General features: G+C 42.6%; 1 protein-coding gene across 10 annotated transcripts in view; it reads right to left on the bottom strand.

Moving 5' to 3' along the window:
* Positions 1-23,912, bottom strand: part of LOC129523562 (caspase recruitment domain-containing protein 8) — a 53,014-nt gene that overhangs the window by 3,485 nt on the left and 25,617 nt on the right. For 9 of the 10 annotated variants that reach the window (XM_055370131.2, XM_055370133.2, XM_063701562.1 and 6 more), the window contains 3 exons: positions 14,340-14,465; positions 5,021-5,162; positions 431-475 (listed from right to left, as the gene is read on the bottom strand). In XM_055370131.2, the coding sequence (XP_055226106.1) occupies positions 431-475; positions 5,021-5,162; positions 14,340-14,465 (313 nt within the window). Of the gene's footprint in view, positions 1-430; positions 476-5,020; positions 5,163-13,321; positions 13,406-14,339; positions 14,466-23,912 lie in introns of those variants that run through there. The other variant, XM_055370139.2, reaches the window with a different exon arrangement.

The following is a 23,912-nucleotide window of genomic DNA, read 5'->3' as shown; positions in this document are numbered from 1 at the left end:
CCAAAGTGCTGGGATTACAGGAATGAGCCACCATGCCCGGCCAGGGATGGCTCTGTATCTTGTGGTGTTGCCTAACCCACCTTCATTTCATTTTGGATATTTTACTTCTGGCTCTTGATTAACTTTCTAGTCTCATATTTACTATACTTTTTCAAAGTTCAATATAGAACTACTTTAACTTACAGTTCCCCAGATGCAAGATATTTACCCCAATAACTTGCTGTCGCCTGCTCCTTTGTGTGGACGTGATGTCCTCACGCCCTCCCGTAAGTAAATCATACTCATTGTTTGTATTTTTCTCTGGCATCACTTGTTCTTTGTAAATGACAAGGTTAGAAGGAATGGAGCCTCACTTTGTGATGTCAAAGCACTCAAAGGCCTCTTCATATCAGATACATCCCCCTGGCTTTAGTGTAAACATTTCACTAACCTGAGAAGGCAGGAGGGGCTGATGCAGCTCCAAGCTGGATATCCACTACAAAAGAGGAAGAATTGGAGATGACATACAATGAATCATATACCCTAACAGCTTTTCTAGTCTTTCATGCGCCAACTAAAATAATTTAATTCTACGTATTTTGTAAGGCAGGGATCTTGTTTGGCACACTAATATACTAATGAAACCCAATTAAGTCATGAGCCACTCACTGCCCATTCAGGAAATGTATCAGAGAAAGGAGCACATTTTTTCAATATTCTTTCTTTTCTTTTCCTTTCTTCCTTCCTCTTTCTTTCTTTCCTTTCTTTCTTTCTCTCTCTCCCTCCCTCCTTCTTTCTTTCTCTCTTTCTTTCTCAAAGTCTCGCTCTGTTGCCCGGGCTGTAGATTGCAGTGGCCCAATCTCAACTCACTGCAACCTCTGCCTCCCAGGTTCAAACAATTCTCCTGCCTCAGCCTCCTGAGTAGCTGGGATTACAGGCATGCGCCACCATGTCCGGTTAATTTTTTATTTTTAGTAGAGACGGGGTTTTGCCATGTTGGCCAGGCTGGTCTCGAACTCCTGACCTCAGGCGATCCGCCTGTCTCAGCCTCCCGAAGTGCTGGAATTAGAGGCATGAGCCACCGCACCCGGCCCATTTTTTCAAAACTCTTTCTATGCGCAGGAGAATGTCTTAGGAACTCTGAGGATTACAACAATATCATACCATACTGTCTTACACAAATTACATTCAAGGTAAATGTGTTTTAGACATAAACTATCAACATTAAATGAGTAAATTTTTATACATGTTGGTACCAGGACTTATAAGTTGATAGAAGTTTTGATAATTGGAGCTAACAATTTGAAAATAATTGAAATGATCTTTCCCAGGAGGCTTTCAACATGGTCTTACACTTTTATCTAAAATCCCTGATGTGGCTTAAAGTTCTGATGAACTTTGTGACCCCCTCCGTTGGTGGCAGCTCAGTCTCCGTGTCACAAACACAGAATGAATCTGATGAATCTGAGTCTCCCATTGACTATGAGGTCCGAAAATTGAGTTTCTGGTCATTTGACTTCCAGGAAGAACATCAGCTTCATGGAACAGCACATTCACCCAGAGGCCCAGCCACCCACAGTCTCCCCATTTCATCCAGAATTTCCCTATTAAGGAATTACCATGGTCATGACACCGGGAAAAACACTGCTGTTTTGGGGGGTTTTTGTTGTTGTTTGAGACAGAGTTTCCATCTTGTTGCCCAGGCTGGAGTGCAGTGGCCTGATCTCAGCTCACTGCAACCTCCACCTCCTGAGTTCAAGTGATTGTGGTTCCTCAGCCTCCTGAGTAGCTGGGACTAGAGGCACTCTCCATCATGCCCCGCTAATTTTTGTATTTTAGCGGAGACAGGGTTTCACCATGTTGACCAGGCTGGTCTCGATCTCCTGACCTCAAGTGATCAGCCTGTCTTGGCCTCCCAAAGTGTTGGGATTACAGGTGTCAGCCATCTGTAATCTTTTTTTAATGAAAGATTAAATCTAAGCCAGGCGAGGTGGCTCATGCCTGTAATCCCAGCCCTTTGGGAGGCCAAGGCGGGCAGATCACAAGGTCATGAGAACAAGACCATCCTGGCCAACATGGTGAAACCCCGTCTCTACTAAAAATACAAAAATTAGCCGGGCATGGTGGCGGACACCTTTGGTCCCAGCTACTCGGGAGGCTGAGGCAGGAGAATCACTTGAACCCGGGAGGCAGAGGTTGCAGTGAGCCGAGATTGTGCCATTGCACTCCAGCCTGGTGACAGAATGAGACTCCGTCTCAAAAAAAAAGATTAAATCTAAACCAGGGAAAAATCTTTTTTTTTCTTTTTTTGAGACGGAGTCTCACTCTGTCGCCCAGGCTGGAGTGCAATGGAGCCATCTCTACTCACTGCAACCTCCGCCTCCCAGGTTCAAGCGATTCTCCTGCCTCAGCCTCCTGAGTAGCTGGGACTACAGGCATGCGCCACCTTGCCTGGCTAATTTTTGTATTTTTAGTAGAGACGGAGTTTTGCCATGTTGGTCAGACTGGTCTCGAACTCCTGACCTCGTGATCCGCCTGCCTTGGCCTCCCAAAGCACTGGGATTACAGGCGTCAGCCACTGAGCCCGGCTGGAAATATCTTTGGTTTTTAAAGATAAATTGAGGGGGCAGTGGCATTTGTTTGCTTTCTCAAAGTGTGTACTGCATGTTGGCTGTCAACTAGACTGCATTCTGGCCACTGAGGTTGCGAGCAATGGAGACTGAGACCTTTGCACTGCTTCTTCCCATATAAAACACCACAAAGACAGCCAAGAGGTTGCACAAACCAAGCTCTCATCATCTGAGATGCTAAGACATTTTAGGGAATGGAGGCAGGAACAGGGGAGGTGCGTATGGATGAGACTTGGCTGAGCTGACCACCTTCCAACCCTGCAGTGTGCCTGGAACCTCTAAGTCCAGCCCCAGCTCATGTGCAGGACCTGAACAAGACCACAGTTCGTCTGGGGGAAAGGATGCACAGCCATGAAGCTGATATGCAACTCTCTCTCCCGCTCTTTTTTTTTCTTCTTTTTTTTTTTTGATGGCGTCTCGCTCTGTCACCCAGGCTGGAGTGCAGTGGCGCCATCTCAGCTCACTGCAACCTCCACCTCCCGGGTTCAAGCGATTCTCCTGCCCCAGCCTCCCGAATAGCTGGGATTACAGGCACACGCCACCATGCCTGGCTAATTTTTGTACTTTTAGTAGAGACAGAGTTTTGCCATGTTGGTCAGGCTGGTCTTGAACTCCTGACCTCAGGTTATCTGCCTGCCTTGGCCTCGGCCTCCCAAAGTGCTGGGATTACACGCAGGAGCCACCACACCCGGCTGATCTGCAACTCTCTTGACATTAAGAGGTGATGGGATTGTGAGAATTCAGTGAAAGAAGGAAGACCAGTGGCTGACGACCACAAGGGCCGGATTAGCCAACACCATCAACGCTACGATAGTATTGTCCCAAAACACTAAAATACATGAGCAGAAACAGGCAAAACCCATTTGAAATTGTTCCAGAATATTCCACAAGGTACTCATATTCCAAAAGAATGCATATGTTTGTTCAACTATTCCCGGATTCCTGGGCATTCACGTTGGGTTCATTTTTCCCTCACTGCAAGTAATGCTTCAAGGAATATCACTGCATATAATTTCCCTTCATATGTGTACTCTTACGTTATAGTATAGATTTCTAAAAGTGGTTTTTGTTCAAGGGACAATTTTTTTTTCTTTTTTTTGAGACAGGGTCTCGCTCTGTCGCTCAGGCTGGAGTGCAGTGGCACAAACTCGGCTCACTGCTCCCTCCTCCCTCTGGGGTCAAGTGAGCCAACCACCTCAGCCTCCAAGTAGCTGGGGCTACAGGCACGTACCACCATGGCCAGCGCTAATTTTTGTATTTTTTGTAGAGACGGGGATTCACCATGTTGCCTAGGCTGGTCTCGAACTCCTGACTTCAAGTGATCCTCTCGCCTCAGCCTCCTAAAGCACTGGGATTACTGACGTGAGCCACCAATCCTGGCCACAAGGGGCAATATTTAAATTAATGTATGGACATATTACTGCCTAAAAGGTTAAAGCAATTTACGGTTCCCGTGCAAATGTTATCCTAATGTCCTTCTCTTCATAGAGCCGTAGTGAAATTTTCCTAATGTGGTACTGAAGATAATGAGCTGCTGCAATGGAAGACACTGATTTCTGCATCATTGTAGGTATTCAAACAGAGGATGACATTTGCAAGTACTGGAGACACTTAAATGTATCCACAGAGATTCAAGGACCTCTGAGGAGATCTTTGATAACTTTTCTGGGAGTTTCTAAATTCCACAAAATTATATTTATGATGTTGAGTTTGTATGAATGAATGAAACATTTTACAGGATTTTTCATCAGACTATCTGAAGGAATATGACACCCCAAAAAATAAGAAAGGTGGAAGAAATTACTAAATTGTGCAGAAAATGGAATGAAGTAGTCTTCAGGTTCGTTCTGACTCTTAAAATTTCCTGTTTTTGGCCGGGCGCGGTGGCTCATTCCTGTAATCCCAATGCTTTGGGAGGCCGAGGCGGGTGGATCACTTGAGGTCAGGAGTTTGAGACCAGCTTGGCCAACAGAGCAAATCCCCATCTCTACTAAAAATAAAAAAATTAGCCAAGAGTGGTGGCACGCACCTGTAATCCCAGCTACTCGGGAGACTGAGGCAGGAGAATCACTTGAACCAGGAGGCAGAGGTTGCAGTGAGCCGAGATCGCATCACTGCACTCCAGCCTGGGCAACACAGCAAGACTCTGAAAAAAAAAAAATCTCCTGTTCTTTACCCCCAGGTGTGAGAGGTTTCCATTCCCATGGCCATCCCCATTCTCTGGCTCCTTGAGCATTTCACTTCCTGTGGACAAACCACGGCCATCACTTTCGTTTTCCTCACATTGGCGATACACTGACAATGGAGTTCTTAACTGGGCTGGAATCATAAACAGGCTTTCACCTTTGACATTCAATGGTAGAGGTGCATTTTCCCCTCACCTAAAATGCCAGCCTCACCCACTCACCTACCTGGCTTCACCACAGTCTTCCAGACCAAAGTCTCATGTCTTTTTTCAGTAATTTCAAGTTGAATGGGTTCTTTCATCTGCCCAGCATAGAATTTTGAGAAGTGCTGGATTTCTCCAGGGCTCCTGTAGGACAATTTCAACTCCTAGAGGAAACACAACAGTTGACTTGAAGCAGTGGAGGGTGGAAAAGCCCGGCTCCCTACAGTGAACTGGCCAATGGAACTTAACCCGTTTTCTACACAATGTCATGGCTGGTTGAGGGGGAAACAGAGGGAGAGAGGTAAACATCCTGAACATCCTGTTTTTGTTTTATTTTTGTTTTGAGACGGGGTCTTGCTCTGTCACCCAGGCTGGAGTGCAGTAGCGCAATCTCAGCTCACTGCAACCTCCAACTCCCAGGTTCAAGCGATGCTCCTGCCTCAGCCTCCTGAGTAGCTGAGATTACAAGCGCGTACCACCATGCCCGGCTAATTTTTGTATTTTTAGTAGAGACGGGGTTTCGCCATATTGGCCAGGCTGGTCTCGAACTCCCGACTTCATGATCTGCCCCCCCCCCCCCACCCCCCACCCCAGCCTCCCAAAGTGTTAGGATTATAGGCATGAGCCACTGTGCCCAGCTGGTAAACATCCTTTTAAATGCACAATGTTAGGAAATAATTTCATTCTACGAAAGCAAGAGTAACCTAGCTCTCAACACCCCATGAGTCAGAGAAAAATGATCTGAACTGAGTATAAAAATTTGAGGTGTTGGCCAGGCACAGTGGCTCACACCTGTAATTTCAGCACTTTGGGAGGCCGCGCCAGGCAGATCACCTGAGGTCAGGAGTTTGAGACCAGCCTGGCCAACATGGTGAAACCCCGTCTCTACTAAAAATACAACAAATTAGCTGGGCATGGTGGCGGGTGCCTGTAATCCCAGGTTCTTGGGAGGCTGAGGCAGGAGAATCGCTTGAACCCCGGAGATGGAGGTTGCAGTGAGCCAAGATCACGCCATTGCACTCCAGCCTGGGCGACAAGAGCGATATTCCATCTCAAAAACAAACAAAAATAATAATAATAACGCTACTAACTCAGAATCTCAGACCGTACAGAAATGTGGGAAAACTGGCAAAGGCAGCTCATCAGGTCTGTCTTGGCCTCACTGAGAAGCCAAGGGTCAGATGTGGCATCGTGCTTTCTTGTCCTTCCTTCTCTTCGTTCTGCACCCGACTTCCCCAGGATTCCTAACCAAAGCTGCCCTGGGGAACAGGAGCTAACTTCATAGGCAGGACAGAATTAGGAAAAGCTTAGTTTATGCGAATCTCTAGTTTCTTTAGGAAACAAGCCCTACAACTCTTGGAAAACAGTAATTTAAAAATTCCTTCTTTTTGTTACACTTTTAAGTTCTAGGGTACATGTGCATGACGTGCAGGTTTGTTACGTATGGATACATGTGCCGTGTTGGTTTGCTGCACCCATTAACTCATCATTTACATTAGATATTTCTCCTAACGCTATCCCTCCCCCATGCCCCAAACCCCACAACAGGCCCCAGTGTGTGATGCTCCCCGCACTGTGTCCAAGTGTTCTCATTGTTCAATTCCCACTTATGAGTGAGAACATGAAGTGTTCTGTTTTCTCTCCTTGCCATAGTTTGCTCAGAATGATGGTTTCCAGCTTCAGCCATGTCCCTATAAAGGACATGAACTCATCCTTTTTTATGGCTGCATAGTATTCCATGGTGTATATGCACCACATTTTCTTAATCCAGTCTATCATTGATGGACATTTGGGTTGGTTCCAAGTCTATGCTATTGTGAATAGTGCTGCAATAAACATACATGTGCATGTGTCTTTATAGTAGCATGATTTATAATCCTTTGGGTATATACCCAGTAATGCGATTGCTGGGTCAAATGGTATTTCTAGTTCTAGATCCTTGAGGAATCGCCACATTGTCTTCCACAATGGGTGAACTAATTTACACTCCCACCAACAGTGTAAAAGTGTTCCTATTTCTCCACATTCTCTCCAGCACCTGTTGTTTCCTGACTTTTTAATGATCGCCATTCTAACTGGTGTGAGATGGTATCTCATTGTGGTTTTGATTTGCATTTCTCTGATGGCCAGTGATGATGAGCATTTTTTCATGTGTCTGTTGGCTGCATAAATGCCTTCTTTTGAAAAAGTGTCTGTTCATATCCTTTGCCCACTTTTGGATGGGATTGATTTTTTCTTGTAAATTTGTTTAAGTTCTTTGTAGATTCTGGATATTAGCCCTTTGTCAGATGGGGAGATTGCAAAAACTTTCTCCCATTCTGTAGGTTGCTTGTTCACTCTGATGGTAGTTTCTTTTGCTGCGCAGATACTCTTTAGTTTAATTAGACCCCATTTGTCTATTTTGGCTTTCGTTGCCATTGCTTTTGGTGTTTCAGTCATGAATTCCTTGCCCATGCCTATGTCCTGAATGGTATTGCCTAGGTTTTCTTCTAGGGTTTTTATGGTTTTAGGTCTAACATTTATGTCTTTAATCCATCCTGAATTAATTTTTGAATAAGGTATAAGAAAGGGATCCAGTTTCAGCTTCCTACATATGGCTAGCCAGTTTCCCTAGCACCATTTACTAAATAGGGAATCCTTTCCCAATTTTTTGTTTTTGTCAGGTTTGTCAAAGATCAGATGGTTGTAGATATGTGGTGTTATTTCTGAGGCCTCTATTCTGTTCCATTGGTCTATATCTCTGTTTTGGTACCAGTACCATGCTGTTTTGGTTACTGTAGCCTTGTAGTATAGTTTGAAGTCAGGTAGTGTGATGCCTCCAGCTTTGCTACTTTTGCTTAGGATTGTCTTGGCAATGTGGGCTCTGTTTTGGTTCCATATGAACTTTAAAGTAGTTTTTTCCAATTCTGTGAAGAAAGTCATCGGTAGTTTGATGGGGATGGCATTGAATCTATAAATTACCTTGGGCAGTATGGCCATTTTCATGATATTGATTCTTCCTATCCATGAGCATGGAATGTTCTTCCATTTGTTTGTGTCCTCTTTTATTTTGTTGAGCAGTGGTTTGTAGTTCTCCTTGAAGAGGTCCTTCATATACCTTGTAGGTTGGATTCCTAGGTATTTTATACTCTTTGAAGCAATTGTGAATGGGAGTTCACTCACGATTTGGCTCTCTGTCTGTTATTGGTGTGGAGGAATGCTTGTGATTTTTGCACATTGATTTTGTATCCTGAGACTTTGCTGAAGTTGCTTATCAGCTTAAGGAGATTTTGGGCTGAGACAATGGGGTTTTCTAAATATACAATCATGTCATCTGCAAACAGAGACAATTTGACTTCCTCTTTTCCTAACTGAATACCCTTTATTTCTTTCTCTTGCCTCACTGCCCTGGCCAGAACTTCCAACACTATGTTGAATAGGAGTGGTGAGAGAGGGCATACCTGTCTTGTGCCAGTTTTCAAAGGGAATGCTTCCAGTTTTTGCCCATTCAGTATGATACTGGCTGTGGGTTTGTCATAAATAGCTCTTACTATTTTGAGATACATTCCATCAATACCTAGTTTATTGAGAGTTTTTAGTATGAAAGACTGTTGAATATTGTCAAACGCCTTTTCTGCATCTATTGAGATAATCATATGGTTTTTGTCTTTGGTTCTGTTTATGTGATGGATTAGGTTTACTGATTTGCATATGTTGAGCCAGCCTTGCATCCCAGGGATGAAGCCAACTTGATCTTGGTGGATAAGCTTTTTGATGTGCTGCTGGATTCGGTTTGCCTGTATTTTATTGAGGACTTTTGCATTGATGTTCATCAGGGATATTTGTCTAAAATTCTGTTTTTTTGTTGTGTCTCTGCCAGGCTTTGGTATCAGGATGATGCTGGCCTCATAAAATGAGTTAGGGAGGATTCCCTCTTTTTCAATTGATTGGAATAGTTTCAGAAGGACTCGTACCAGCTCCTTTTTGTACCTCTGGTAGAATTCGGCTGTGAAACCATCTGGTCCTGGACTTTTTTTGGTTGGTAGGCTATTAATTATTGCCTCAATTTCAGAGCCTGTTATTGGTCTATTCAGCGATTCAACTTCTTCCTGGTTTAGTCTTGGGAGTGTGTATGTGTCCAGGAATTTATCCATTTCTTCTAGATTTTCTAGTTTATTTGCATAGAGGTGTTTATAGTATTCTCTGACGGTAGTTTGTATTTCTGTGGAATCAGTGGTGATCTCCCCTTTATCATTCTTTATTGCGTCTATTTGATTCTTCTCTATTTTCTTCTTTATTAGTCTTGCTAGTGATCTATCAATTTTGTTGATCTTTTCAAAAAACCAGCTCCTAGATTCACTGACTTTTTGAAGGGTTTTTTTTTGTGTGTGACTCTATCTCCTTCAGTTCTGCTCTGATCTTAGTTATTTCTTGCATTCTGCTAGCTTTTGAATTTGTTTGCTCTTGCCTCTCTAGTTCTTTTAATTGTGATGTTAGGGTGTCAATTTTAGATCTTTCCTGCTTTCTCCTGTGGGCATTTAGTGCTATAAATTTCCCCCTACACACTGCTTTAAATGTGTCCCAGAGACTCTAGTACATTGTGTCTTTGTTCTCCTTGGTTTCAAAGAACATCTTTATTTCTGCCTTCATTTCGTTATTTACCCAGTAGTCATTCAGGAGCAGGTTGTTCAGTTTCCATGTAGTTGTGTGGTTTTGAGTGAATTTCTTAATCCTGAGTTCTAATTTGATTGCACTGTGGTCTCAGAGACAGTTTGTTATGATTTCTGTTCTTTTACATTTGCTGAGGACTGCTTTACTTCCAACTATGTGGTCAATTTTGGAATAAGTGTGATGTGGTGCTGAGAAGAATGTATATTCTGTTGATCTGAGGTGGAGAGTTCTGTAGATGCCCATTAGGTCTGCTTGCTGCAGAGCTGAGTTCAAGTCCTGGATATCCTTGTTAACCTTCTGTCTCGTTGATCTGTCTAATATTGACAGCGGGGTGTTAAAGTCTCCCATTATTATTGTGTGGGAGTCTAAGTCTCTTTGTAGGTCTCTAAGGACTCCTTTTATGAATCTGGGTGCTCCTGTATTGGGTGCATATACATTCAGGATAGTTAGCTCTTCTTGTTGAATTGATCCCTTTAACATTATGCAATGGTCTTGTCTCTTTTGATCTTTGTTGGTTTAAAGTCTGTTTTATCAGAGACTAGGGTTGCAACCCCTGCTTTTTTTCCTTTCCACTTTCTTGGTAGATCTTCCTCCATCCGTTTATTTTGAGCCTGTGTGTGCCTCTGCACGTGAGATGGGTCTCCTGAATACAGCACACTGACAGGTCTTGACTCATTATCTAATTTGCCGGTCTGTGTCTTTTAATTGGGGCATTTAGCCCATTTACATTTAAAGTTAATATTGTTATGTGTGAATTTGATCCTGTCATTATGATATTAGCTGGTTATTTTGCCCGTTAGTTGATGCAGTTTCTTCCTAGCATCGATGGTCTTTACAATTTGGCATGTTTTTGCAGTGGCTGGTACTGGTTGCTCCTTTCCATGTTTAGTGCTTCCTTAAGGAGCTCTTGTAAGGCAGGCCTGGTGGTGACAAAATGTCTCAGCATTTGCTTGTCTGTAAAGGAGTTTATTTCTCCTTCACTTATAAAGCTTAGTTTGGCTGGATATGAAATTCTGGGTTGAAAATTCTTTTCTTTAAGAATGCTGAATTTTGGCTCCCAGTCTCGTCTGGCTTGTAGGGTTTCTGCCAAGAGATCTGCTGTTAGTCTGATGGGCTTCCCTTTGTGGGTAACCCGACCTTTCTCTCTGGCTGTCCTTAACATTTTTTCCTTCATTTCAACCTTGGTGAATCTGACAATTATGTGTCTTGGGGTTGCTCTTCTTGAGGAATATCTTTGTGGTGTTCTCTGTATTTCCTGAATTTGAATGTTGGCCTGCCTTGCTAGGTTGGGGAAGTTCTCCTGGATAATATCCTGAAGAGTGTTTTCCAACTTGGTTCCATTCTCCCCGTCACTTTCAGGTACACCAATCAAACGTATATTTGGTCTTTTCACATAGTCAAATATTTCTTGGAGGCTTTGTTATTTTCTTTTTACTCTCTTTTCTCTAAATTTCTCTTCTTGCTTCATTTCATTAATTTGATCTTCAATCACTGATATCAGTTCTTCCACTTGATCGAATTGGCTTCTGAAGCTTGTGCATGCATCACGTACTTCCCATGCCGTGGTTTTCAGCTCCATCAGGTCATTTAATATCTTCTCTGCACTGTTTATTCTAGTTAACCATTTGTCTAATCTTTTTTCAAGGTTTTCCTTTGAACATTCTTCTTTAGCTTGGAGACGTTTGTTATTACCGACTTTCTGAAGCCTACTTCTGTCAACTCGTCAAAGTCATTCTCTGTCCAGCTTTGTTCCATTGCTGGCGAGGAGCTGCGATCCTTTGGAGGAGGAGTGCTCTGGTTTTTAGAATTTTCAACTTTTCTGCTCTGGTTTCTCCCCATCTTTGTGGTTTTATCTACCTTTGGTCTTTGAGGTTGGTGACCTACAGATGAGGTTTTGGTGTGGATGTCCTTTTTGTTGATGTTGATGCTGTTCCTTTCTGCTTGTTAGTTTTCCTTCTAACAGTCAGGACCCTCAGCTGCAGGTCTGTTGGAGTTTGCTGGAGGTCCACTCCAGACCGTGTTTGCCTGGGTATCACCAGCGGAGGCTGCAGAACAGCCAATATTGCAGAAAAGCAAATAATGCTGCCTGATCCTTCCTCTGGAAGCTTCGTCTCAGAGGGGCACCCAGCTGTATGAGGTGTCAGTCAGCCCCTACTTGGAGGTGTCTCAAAGTTAGGCTACACGGGGGTCAGGGACCACTTGAGCAGACAGAGCTCAAACACCGTGCTGGTAGAACCACTGCTCTCTTCAGAGCTGTCAGACAGGGACATTGAAGTCTGCAGAAGTTTGTGCTGCCTTTTGTCCTGCTATGCCCTGCCACCAGAGGTGGAGTCTACAGAGGCACTTGGGCCTCATTGAGCTGCAGTGGGCTCCACCCACTTCGAGCTTACCGGCTGCTTTGTTTACCTACTCAAGCCTCAGCAATGGCAGATGCCCCTCCTCCAGCCAGGCTTGCAGCCTCGCAGTTCGATCTTGGACTAGCAGGCTCCATGGGCGTGGGACCCTTTGAGCCAGGTGCAGGATCTAATCTCCTGGTGTGCCGTTTGCTAAGACCGTTGGAAAAACACAGTGTTTAGGTGGCAGTGTCCCAATTTTCCCGGTACAGTCTGTCACGGCTTCCCTTGGCTAGGAAAGGGAAATCCCCCAACCCCTTGCGCTTCCTGGGTGAGGCGATGCCCCGCGCTGCTTCGGCTCGCCCTCCATGGGCTGCACCCACTTTCCAACCAGTCCCAGTGAGATGAACCAGGTACCTTGGTTAGAAATGCAGAAATCACCCATCTTCTGCATCAATCACGCTGGGAGCTGCAGACCGGAGCTATTCCTATTTGGCCATCTTAGAATGAACCGGAAAATAGTAATTTAAAAATTCTAAGACGTGAGGTCCTTGTTTCTCCTTTTTTTTTTTTTTTTTTTTGATATGGAGTCTCACTCTGTCACCCAGGCTGGAGTGCAGTGGCTTGTTCTCAGCTCACTGCAACCTCTGCTTCCCAGGTTCAAGTGATTCTCCTGCTTCAGCCTCCTGAGTAGCTGGGACTACAGGTGCGTGCCACCACACCCAACTAATTTTTTGTATTTTTAGTAGAGACAGGGCTTCACCGTGTTAGCCAGGATGGTCTCAATCTCCTGACCTCATGATCTGTCTGCCTCAGCCTCCCAAAGTGCTGGGATTACGGGTGTGAGTCACAGCTCCCGGCCTCGGTTCTCCATCTTTTTAAAAGGAAGATGACTCTAAGGAGATTTTACCTTGCTCAAGATTATCACCTCATATTACAATTGCCATTTCTTTGTTTGTTTGTTTTTGTTTTTGAGACAGAGTCTTGCTCTGTCGCCCAGGCTGAAGTGCAGTGGCGTGATCTCGGCTCATTACAACCTTTGCCTCACAGGTTCAAGTGATTCTCCTGCCTCAGCCTCCTGAGTAGCTGGGACTACAGTTGCACGCCACCAATCCCAGCTAATTTTTGTATTTTTAGTAGAGATGAGGTTTCACCATGTTGGCCAGGCTGGTCTCGAACTCTTGACTTCAAGTGATCTGTCCACCTTGGCTTCCCGAAGTACTGGGATTACAGGCCTAAGAAACCGTGCCCAGTCTTATGATGGCCATTTCTTATGCCATGCTTACTATGTTGCATTTTTTTTTTGTAAGGAACTCCCTGTATTTTATTTATCTCCATACCAGCAATGTTTATGCAAGGTCCTGCAACAACCAAGAGTGTATCTTGCCTGAAGGACAACTGAGCTTCCGGGAACTGTCTGGCTGCTGTTAACAGAGATAGAAAATCATTTAGGTAGATAGTTAGGGTGAAGAGATTCCCCGGCAAAAAAATTTCCTTCTAACAAGAAGTAGCTCAGAAATTGCTCCCTTTCTACCCTCAGGCAGTTCAAAGAAATCACTTCTCTCCTAACAAAGAGTAGCCTGGAAGATAAGGCTATAAAACATAGATAAGCTCTGGGCACAGTGGCTCACACCTGTAATCTCCAGTAAAAATACAAAAATGTAATATATAATATATCATATTTCTTTTATTTTTTTAATTTTATGTTTTTGTTTTTGAGATGGAGTCCAACTCTGTTGCCCAGGGTGGAGTGCAGTGGCACAATCTCAGCTCACTGCAATCTCCAGCTCCCGGGTTCAAGTGATTCTCCCGCCTCAGCCTCCTGAGTAGCTGGGATTACAGGCGCACACCACCATGCCCAGCTCATTCTTTGTGTATTTTTTAGTAGAGAAGGGGTTTCACCATGTTGGTCAGGCTGGTCTCGAACTCTTGACTCATGATCTGCCTGCCTCGGCCTCCCAAAGTGCTGGGATTACAGATGTGAGCTACTGATCCCAGCCAAGATATTATATTTCTTCATTCAAACATCTTAAAAAATACTTGTTAAGTGACTTAGCTAGGCAAGATGTCAGGCCTGCAGGGAACCATAACAGAGAAGTGGAAACTTCAATTCAGATAACTAAATGTACAGTTTAAATCACAATATAAGTGCCCCAAATGCTAAAATGTTACCACTGCTTGTGTTAAGGTCTTAGAAATATGTAATTTTGTTAAGACTGTTTTCCTGTATTTTCAATTTTTAAAAACTTTGTATTTGTGATTAATGAAAAAAAATTGCATTTTGCTAAAATTCTTCTATTTGTTTCAAAAGTACAAAATATTCTGAAATCTGCTGTGTTAGATTTGAATTCTACCAACCGTGGGTATTATTTCCAGATGAGCAGAATTAGACACAATATAACGGGCACCAAAGTTCAGGGGTTCCACTGGGGGTGAAGTCTGTAGACGCACACCACAGAAGCGATCTTCCTCATCATCTATCATCTGAGGAAGAAGTGGGAGAAACATTAGAAAGCACACAAAAAAGGAAATAAGCACAAATAGTGGCATAAAAAGTTTTCTATATATTGTATTAAGTAGCACGCAGGATATGATTCAGTTGATGCAAAGATTGAGATGATAGGGCCGGGTACGGTGGCTCATGCCTGTAATCCCAGCACTTTGGGAGGCCGAGACAGGTGGGTCACCTAAGGTCAGGAGTTCAAGACCAGCCTGGCCAACATGGTAAAGCCCCATCTCTTCTAAAAATGCAAAAATGAGCTAGGCATGGTGATGCACGTCTGTAATCCCAACTACTTGGGAGGCTGAGGTAGGAGAATTGCTTCAACCCAGGAGGCAGAGGTTGCAGCGAGCTGAGATCTCGCCACTGCACTCCAGCCTGGGTGACAGAGTGAGACTGCATTTCAAAAAAAAAAATTGAGATGATTGATTGATAGATTATATTTTTAATTAATAAAATATGCAAATAATTTATTGTGCCATAATTTTCACAGTAGACACACCCATGTAGCCAAGACCCAGAAGGACACACAGAGATAAATAGGCAGATAGATGGTAGAGTGATAAACTAGATAGACAGATGTAAATATGCCTCTATGCAAAAAAGATATATTATTAACATTTTGCTGACGGACATCTCAGAGCCAAAGGATTTCTTGTGAATGGTAAACTTATCATAAATTATTGTATAGTTTGATTTTATTTTTACACTGTGGAGAGTTTGGCCAGGGGACTTATAAAACCCAAGGACAAAGAGGCTTTCTTTTGGTGCCTCAGCCGAGGACTGGTAGCTTGGCTGTGTCTGTGAACAAGCTTATGATGGGTGAGAGTAGAGATGTTACTACTCTCCGTCACAGGGCTGCTGTGAGATGCTCGGCCACCTGAGTACCAGTGAGCAGATACAGAAGAATGAGGTCCCCTCTGAGAGAACCAGCAGCCGGAACGGAAAGTGAGACCTCAGAACTATCTGAGCAGCCACCAAAGACATAGAATGGAATTCAATCAGTAAGAAAACCTTTCAGAAGACTCAGGTGCAACTCAATAGAGACTTTATGGAATTAACGAGCAAGAATTTAAACTAAAAGCAATGACAGTAGGTGGTATTATTAGTCCAGCTGTTAGACACCCTTGGGGTAATGACTGGGAGAAGGTTCAAGGGGGCCTCAGGGAAGTTGGTGATGTTCTGTATCTTGCTCTGGGTGCTGGATACATGGGCATGTTCACTGTGAAAATTATGGAGCAATATATTATGTGCATATTATATTAATTTAAAAAATAAATGATATCGATGAAGAAAGGATGGGCAAAGCTGAAACCTAAACTGGGCCTGGAAGATCAAATAAAAGAAAAAAATTCAAGTTGTATTGAGGAAAGGGATGAATTCATGATGGGAATTAAGCAGAGAAGGGATGTGGAGACCTATCCGGGAGGCATCACACATATGCCTATAAAGAGAACCAACTCCAGAAGGATAAAAAGAAACTGACAGAGGAAAGACATGATGTATCATGCCATCTCTGATGAATGATTATTTTAAATGAACAGATATATTCAATGTAAATTATAACAACAGACTGGAAGTATAAGAACCAAACACATCAGTATAACATTGGCAGTTTATCATTATGGACCAATTTCTGCAGAGGTTGAGAGACATACTGCTATACTTGTTTTCAAAGAATGCAACAGCATTCTTTATTTTTTAGAGTTCTTACTATCCACATATATATTTCTCCTATAGGATGAACATTCCATGTAATATCATACGTTGTCATGTTTTTCACTATTTCTTCACTGATGCATCCCCATCACCTAAAATAGTACCTGGAATATACAAGGCACACAATAAACATTTGTTGAATAGATGTATTAGTCCATTCATATGCTGCTATAAAGGACTGCCCAAGAATGAGTAATTCATAAATGAACGAAGTTGAATTGACTCACAGTTCCACATGACTGGGGAGGCCTCACAATCATGATAGAAGGCAAAGGAGGAGCAAAGTCATGTCTTACATAGCGGCAGGCAAGAGAGAGCCGTGCAGGAAACTCCCGTTTATAAAACCATCAGATCTCATGAGACTTACTTGCTATCATGAGAACAACACAGGAGAAACCTGTCCCATGATTCAATCACCTCCCACAACATGTGGGAATTATGGGAGCTACAATTCAAAATGAGATTTGGGTGGGGACACAGCATTATAATAATGGAAGTATGAAAAATCAGGGTGTTATGACATCCCCAAAGGAACATAGTAATTCTCTACCAATGGATCCTAACCAAAATGAAATTTTCAAAGTGCCAGATAAATAATTCAAAAGATTGAGCTTAAAGAATCTCAATAAGAGATGCAAGATAAATCTGAAAACTAATACAAAAAAAAATCTGAAAATTAATTCAGGATGTGAACTAGAGATTTACCAAGGAGACAGATACCTTAAAAAACTTAACATCTAGAGGGAGTTTCCAAGATGGCCAAATAGGAACAGCTCCAGTCTGCAGCTCCCAGTGTGAGCAATGCAGAAGACAGCTGATTTATGCATTTCCAACTGAGGTACCGGGTTCCTCTCACTGGGGCTTGTCAGACAGTGGGTGCAGCCCACAGAGCAGGGCGGGGCATTGCCTCACGCGGGAATCGCAAGAGGTCGGGGAATTCCCTTTCCTAGCAAAGCGAAGCCATGACAGACGGTACCTGGAAAATCAGGACACTCCCACCCTAATACTGTGCTTTTCCAACAGCCTTAGCAAATGGCACATCAGGAGATAATACCCCACGCCTGGCTCGGAGGGTCCCACGCCCATGGAGCCTCACTCACTGCTGGCACAGCAGTCTGAGATCAAACTGCAAGGTGGCAGCAAGGCTGGGGGAGGGGCATCCGCCATTGCTGAGGCTTGAGTAGGTAAACAAAGCGGCCTACAAGCTCGAACTGGGTAGAGCCCACCACAGCTCAAGGAGGCCTGCCTGCCTCTGTAGATTCCACCTCTGGGGGCAGGACACAGCTGAACAAAAGGCAGCAGAAACTTCTGCAGAGTTAAACGTCCGTGTCTGACAGCTTTGAAGAGAGTAGTGCTTCTCCCAGCATGGTGTGTGAGATCTGAGAACAGACAGACTGCCGCCTCAAGTGGGTCCCTGACCCCTGAGTAGCCTAACTCGGAGACATCTCCCAGTAGGGGCTGACTGACACATCATACAGCCAGGTGCCCCTCTGAGATGAAGCTTCCAGAGGAAGGATCAGGCAGCAACATTGGCCGTTCTGTAATATTTGCTGTTCTGCAGCCTCCGCTGGTGATACCCAGGCAAACAGGGTCTGAAGTGGACCTCCAGCAAACTCCAACAGACCTGCAGCTGAGGGTCCTGACTGTTAGAAGAGAAACTAACAAACAGAAAGGACATCCACACCAAAACCCCATCTGTACATCATCATCATCAAAGACCAAAGGTAGATAAAACCACAAACATGGGGAGAAACCAGAGCAGAAAAGCTGAAAATTCTAAAAATCAGAGCGCCTCTTCTTCTCCAAAGGAATGTAGCTCCTCGCCAGCAATGGAACAAAGCTGGACGGAGAATGACTTTGACAGGCTGAGAGAAGATGGCTTCAGACAATCGGTAATAACAAACTTCTCTGAGCTAAAGAAGGATGTTCGAACCCATCGCAAAAAAGCTAAAAACCTTGAAAAAAGATTACACGAATGGCTAACTACAATAAACAGTGTAGAGAAGTCCTTAAATGACCTGATGGAGCTGAAAACCATGGCACGAGAACTATGTGACGTGTACACAGCTGATTTGATCAAGTGGAAGAAAGGGTATCAGTGAATGAAGATCAAATTAATGAAATGAAGCAAGAAGAAAAGTTTAGAGAAAAAATAGTAAAAAGAAAAGAACAAAGCCTCCAAGAAATATGGGACTATGTGAAAAGACCAAATCTACGTCTGATTGGTGTACCTGAAAGTGACGGGGAGAATGGAACCAAGTTGGAAAACACTCTTCAGGATATTATCCAGGAGAACTTCCCCAACCTAGCAAGGCAGGCCAACATTCAAATTCAGGAAATACAGAGAATGCCACAAGGATACTCCTCAAGAAGAGCAACCCCAAGACACATAATTGTCAGATTCACCAAGGTTGAAATGAAGGAAAAAATGTTAAAGGCAGCCAGAGAGAAAGGTCGGGTTACCCATCAGACTAACAGTGGATCTCTCGGCAGAAACCCTACAAGCCAGAAGAGAGTGGGGGCCAATACTCAACATTCTTAAAGAAAAGAATTTTCAACCTAGAATTTCATATCCAGCCAAACTAAGCTTTATAAGTGAAGGAGAAATAAACTCCTTTACAGACAAGCAAATGCTGAGACATTTTGTCACCACCAGGCCTGCCTTACAAGAGCTCCTTAAGGAAGCACTAAACATGGAAAGGAACAACCGGTTCCAGCCACTGCAAAAACATGCCAAATTGTAAAGACCATCGATGCTAGGAAGAAACTGCATCAACTAACGGGCAAAATAACCAGCTAATATCATAATGACAGGATCAAATTCACACATAACAATATTAACTTTAAATGTAAATGGGCTAAATGCCCCAATTAAAAGACACAGACTAGCAAATTGGATAGGGAGTCAAGACTCATCAGTGTGCTGTATTCAGGAGACCCATCTCACGTGCAGAGGCACACACAGGCTCAAAATAAAGGGATGGAGGAAGATCTACCAAGCAAATGGAAAACAAAAAAAAAAGCAGAGGTTGCAATCCTAGCCTCTGATAAAACAGACTTTAAACCAACAAAGATCAAAACAGACAAAGAAGGCCATTACATAATGTTAAAGGGATCAATTCAACAAGAAGAGCTAACTATACTAAATATATATGCACCCAATACAGGAGCACCCAGATTCATAAAGCAAGTCCTTAGAGACCTACAAAGAGACTTAGACTCCCACACAATAATAATGGGACACTTTAACACCCCACTGTCAACATTAGACAGATCAATGAGACAGAAGGTTAACAAGGATATCCAGGACTTGAACTCAGCTCCGCACCAAGCAGACCTAACAGACATCTTCAGAACTCTCCACCCCAAATCAACAGAATATACATTCTTCTCAGCACCACATCACACTTATTCCAAAATTGACCACATAGTTGGAAGTAAAGCACTCCTCAGCAAATGTAAAAGAACAGAAATTATAACAAACTGTCTCTCAGACCACAGGGCAATCAAACTAGAATTCAGGATTAAGAAACTCACTCAAAATCGCTCAACTACATGGAAACTGAACAACCTGCTCCTGAATGACTACTGGGTACATAACGAAATGAAGGCAGAAATAAAGATGTTCTTTGAAACCAATGAGAACAAAGACACAACATACCAGAATCTCTGGGACACATTTAAAGCAGTGTGTAGAGGGAAATTTATAGCACTAAATGCCCACAAGAGAAACCAGGAAAGATCTAAAATTGACACACTAACATCACAATTAAAAGAACTAGAGAAGCAAGAGCAAACAAATTCAAAAGCTAGCAGAATGCAAGAAATAACTAAGATCAGAGCAGAACTGAAGGCAATAGAGACACAAAAAAGAAAGCCCTTCAAAAAATCAATGAATCCAGGAGCTGGTTTTTTGAAAAGATCAACAAAATTGATAGATCACTAGCAGGACTAATAAAAAAGAAAAGAGAGAAAAATAAAACAGACCCAATAAAAAATGATAAAGAGGATATCACCACCAATACCACAGAAATACAAACTACAATCAGAGAATACTACAAACACCTCTACACAAATAAACTAGAAAATCTAGAAGAAATGGATAAATTCCTGGTCACATACACACTCCCAAGACTAAACCAGGAAGAAGTTGAATCCCGGAATAGACCAATAACAGGTTCTGAAATTGAGGCAATAATTAATAACCTACCCACCTAAAAAAGTCCAGAATCAGATGGATTCACAGCCGAATTCTACCAGAGGTACAAAAAGGAGCTGGCACGAGTCCTTCTGAAACTATTCCAATCAATTGAAAAAGAGGGAATCCTCCCTAATTCATTTTATGAGGCCAACATCATCCTGATACCAAAGTCTGGCAGAGACACAACAAAAAAGGAGAATTTTAGACCAATATCCCTGACGAACATCGATGCAAAAATCCTCAATAAAATACCGGCAAACCGAATCCAGCAGCACATCAAAAAGCTTATCCACCAAGATCAAGTTGGTTTCATCCCTGGGATGCAAGGCTGGCTCAACATATGCAAATCAATAAACGTAATCCATCACATAAACAGAACCAAAGACAAAAACCACATGATTATCTCAATAGATGCAGAAAAGGCCTTTGACAAAATTCAACAGCCCTTCATGCTAAAAACTCTCAATAAACGAGGTATTGATGGGACGTATCTAAAAATAATAAGAGCTATATATGACAAACCCACAGCCAATATCATACTGAATGGGCAAAAACTGGAAGCATTCCCTTTGAAAACTGGCACAAGACAAGAATGCCCTCTCTCACCACTCCTATTCAACATAGTGTCAGAAGTTCTGGCCAGGGCAGTGAGGCAAGAGAAAGAAATATAGGGTATTCAATTAGGAAAAGAGGAAGTCAAATTGTCCCTGTTTGCAGATGACATGACTGTATATTTAGAAAACCCCATCGTCTCAGCCCAAAATCTCCTTAAGCTGATAAGCAACTTCAGCAAAGTCTCAGGATACAAAATCAATGTGCAAAAATCACAAGCATTTCTATACACCAATAACAGACAAACAGAGACCCAAATCATGAGTGAACTCCCATTCACAATTGCTTCAAAGAGAATAAAATACCTAGGAATCCAACTTGCAATGGATGTGAAGGACCTCTTCAAGGAGAACCAAACCACTGCTCAACAAAATAAAAGAGGACACAAACAAATGGAAGAACATTCCATGCTCATGGATAGGAAGAATCAATATCATGAAAACGTCCATAGTGCCCAAGGCAATTTATAGATTCAATGCAACCCCCATCAAACTACCAATGACTTTCTTCATAGAGTTGGAAAAAAACTACTTTAAAGTTCATATGGAACCAAAACAGAGCCCACATTGCCAAGACAATCCTAAGCCAAAAGAACAAAGCTGGAGTCATCACACTACCTGAGTTCAAACTATACTACAAGGCTACAGTAACCAAAACAGCATGGTACTGGTACCAAAACAGAGATACAGACCAATGGAACAGAACAGAGGCCTCAGAAATAACACCACACATCTACAACCATCTGATCTTTGACAAACCTGACAAAAACAAGAAATGAGGAAAGGATTCCCTATTTAATAAATGGTGCTGGGAAAACTGGCTAGCCATATGTAGAAAGCTGAAACTGGATCCCTTCCTTACACCTTATACAAAAATTAATTCAAGATGGATTAAAGACATAAATGTTAGACCTAAAACCATAAAAACCCTAGAAGAAAACCTAGGCAATACCATTCAGGACATAGGCATGGGCAAAGTCTTCATGACTAAAACACCAAAAGCAATGGCAACGAAAGCCAAAATTGACAAATGGGATCTAATTAAACTAAAGAGCTTCTGCACAGCAAAAGAAACTACCATCAGAGTGAACAGGCAACCTACAGAATGGGAGACAATTTTTACAATCTCCCCATCTGACAAAGGGCTAATATCCAGAATCTACAAAGAACTCAAACAAATTTACAAGGAAAAAATCAAACAACCACATCAAAAAGTGGGCAAAGGATATGAACAGACACTTTTCAAAAGAAGACATTTATGCAGCCAACAGACACATGAAAAAATGCTCATCATCACTGGCCATCGAGAAATGCAAATCAAAACCACAATGAGATACCATCTCATGCCAGTTAGAATGGTGATCATTAAAAAGTCAGGAAACAACAGGTGCTGGAGAGGATGTGGAGAAACTGGAATGCCTTTACACTGTTGGTGGGACTCTAAGCTAGTTCAACCATTGTGGAAGTCAGTGTGGCGATTCCTCAAGGATCTAGAACTAGAAATACCATTTGACCCAGCCATCCCATTACTAGGATGGATTATAAATCATGCTGCTATAAAGACACATGCACACATATGTTTACTGTGGCACTATTCACAATAGCAAAGACTTGGAACCAACCCAAATGTCCATCAATGATAGACTGGATTAAGAAAATGTGACACATATACACCATGGAATACTATGCAGCCATAAAAAAGGATGAGTTCATGTCCTTTGTAGGGACATGGATGAAGCTAGAAATCATCATTCTGAGCAAACTATGGCAAGGACAGAAAACCAAACACCATATGTTCTCACCCATAGGTGGGAATTGAACAATGAGAACACTTGGACACAGGGTGGGGAACATCACACACCAGGGCATGTCGTGGGGTGGAGGGATGGGTGAGGGATAGCATTAGGAGATATACCTAATGTAAATGACGAGTTAACGGGTGCAGCACACCAACATGGCACATGTATACATATGTAACAAACCTGTAAGTTGTGCACATGTACCCTAGAACTTAAAGTATAATAATAATTAAAAAATTAACATCTAGAAATGAAAGATTCATTGAAAAAATTACAAAATACAGTGAAAAGCTTTAATCATAGACTAGACCAAGCAGAGGAGAGAACCTGAAGACAAGTCTTTTTAATTAACCCAGTCAGACTAAAATAAAATAATAAATAAAAAAGAATTATAGGACTACATAAAGCAATGAAACTTATGAATCATCAGTGTTTCCAAGGGAGAAGAAAAAGCAAAAAATTGAGAATCTAAGAAAATAACTGGCAAAAGTTTTCCTAGCCTAGCAAGATATTTAAAGATCTGAATACAGGAGGCCCAAATGATCACCAGCAAAATACACTGCAACATGAACTTCACCGTGATGTTGAGTCATCAGACTGTCGAACACCAAGTGAAGGGAAATTCTGAAAATCAGCAAGAGAAAACCATCTAGTCACCTAGAAAGGAAACTCCATTAGATTAACAGTAGACCTCTCAGCAGGAAACTTACGAGCTAGAAGAGAATGGAGTTTTATTTTCTAACTGCTTTAAAAAACACTGCCAACCACAGACACCACCATGCCTGGCTAATTTTTGTATTTTTAGTAGAGATGGGGGTTTCACCATGTTGGCCAGGCTGGTCTCAAACTCCTGATCTTAGGTGATCCTCCCTCCTCAGCCTCCCAAAGTGCTGGGATTACAGGCAAGAGCTATCGCACACAGCCAATTTTCTCTTGTATTTAAAGTACCCAGAGTTACCAACTTATATACAGCCAGGCAAGCGCCTGCCTCTTGTTATTGGGATGCAAAGGTGTTAGGTGCCAGGACAGTAAAGTTTAATGAAATCTTCCTGGCATAATCTTCACACCAAGGCTGGAGGCACAGAAGCAGCATCTTATTCA

The sequence above is a fragment of the Gorilla gorilla genome, chromosome 20 (assembly GCF_029281585.2).
Source record: "Gorilla gorilla gorilla isolate KB3781 chromosome 20, NHGRI_mGorGor1-v2.1_pri, whole genome shotgun sequence".
Taxonomy (NCBI): Eukaryota; Metazoa; Chordata; class Mammalia; order Primates; family Hominidae; genus Gorilla; species Gorilla gorilla.
The sequence above is the reverse complement of the archived record's forward strand: the minus strand, read 5'-3'. Positions and strand labels throughout refer to the sequence as shown.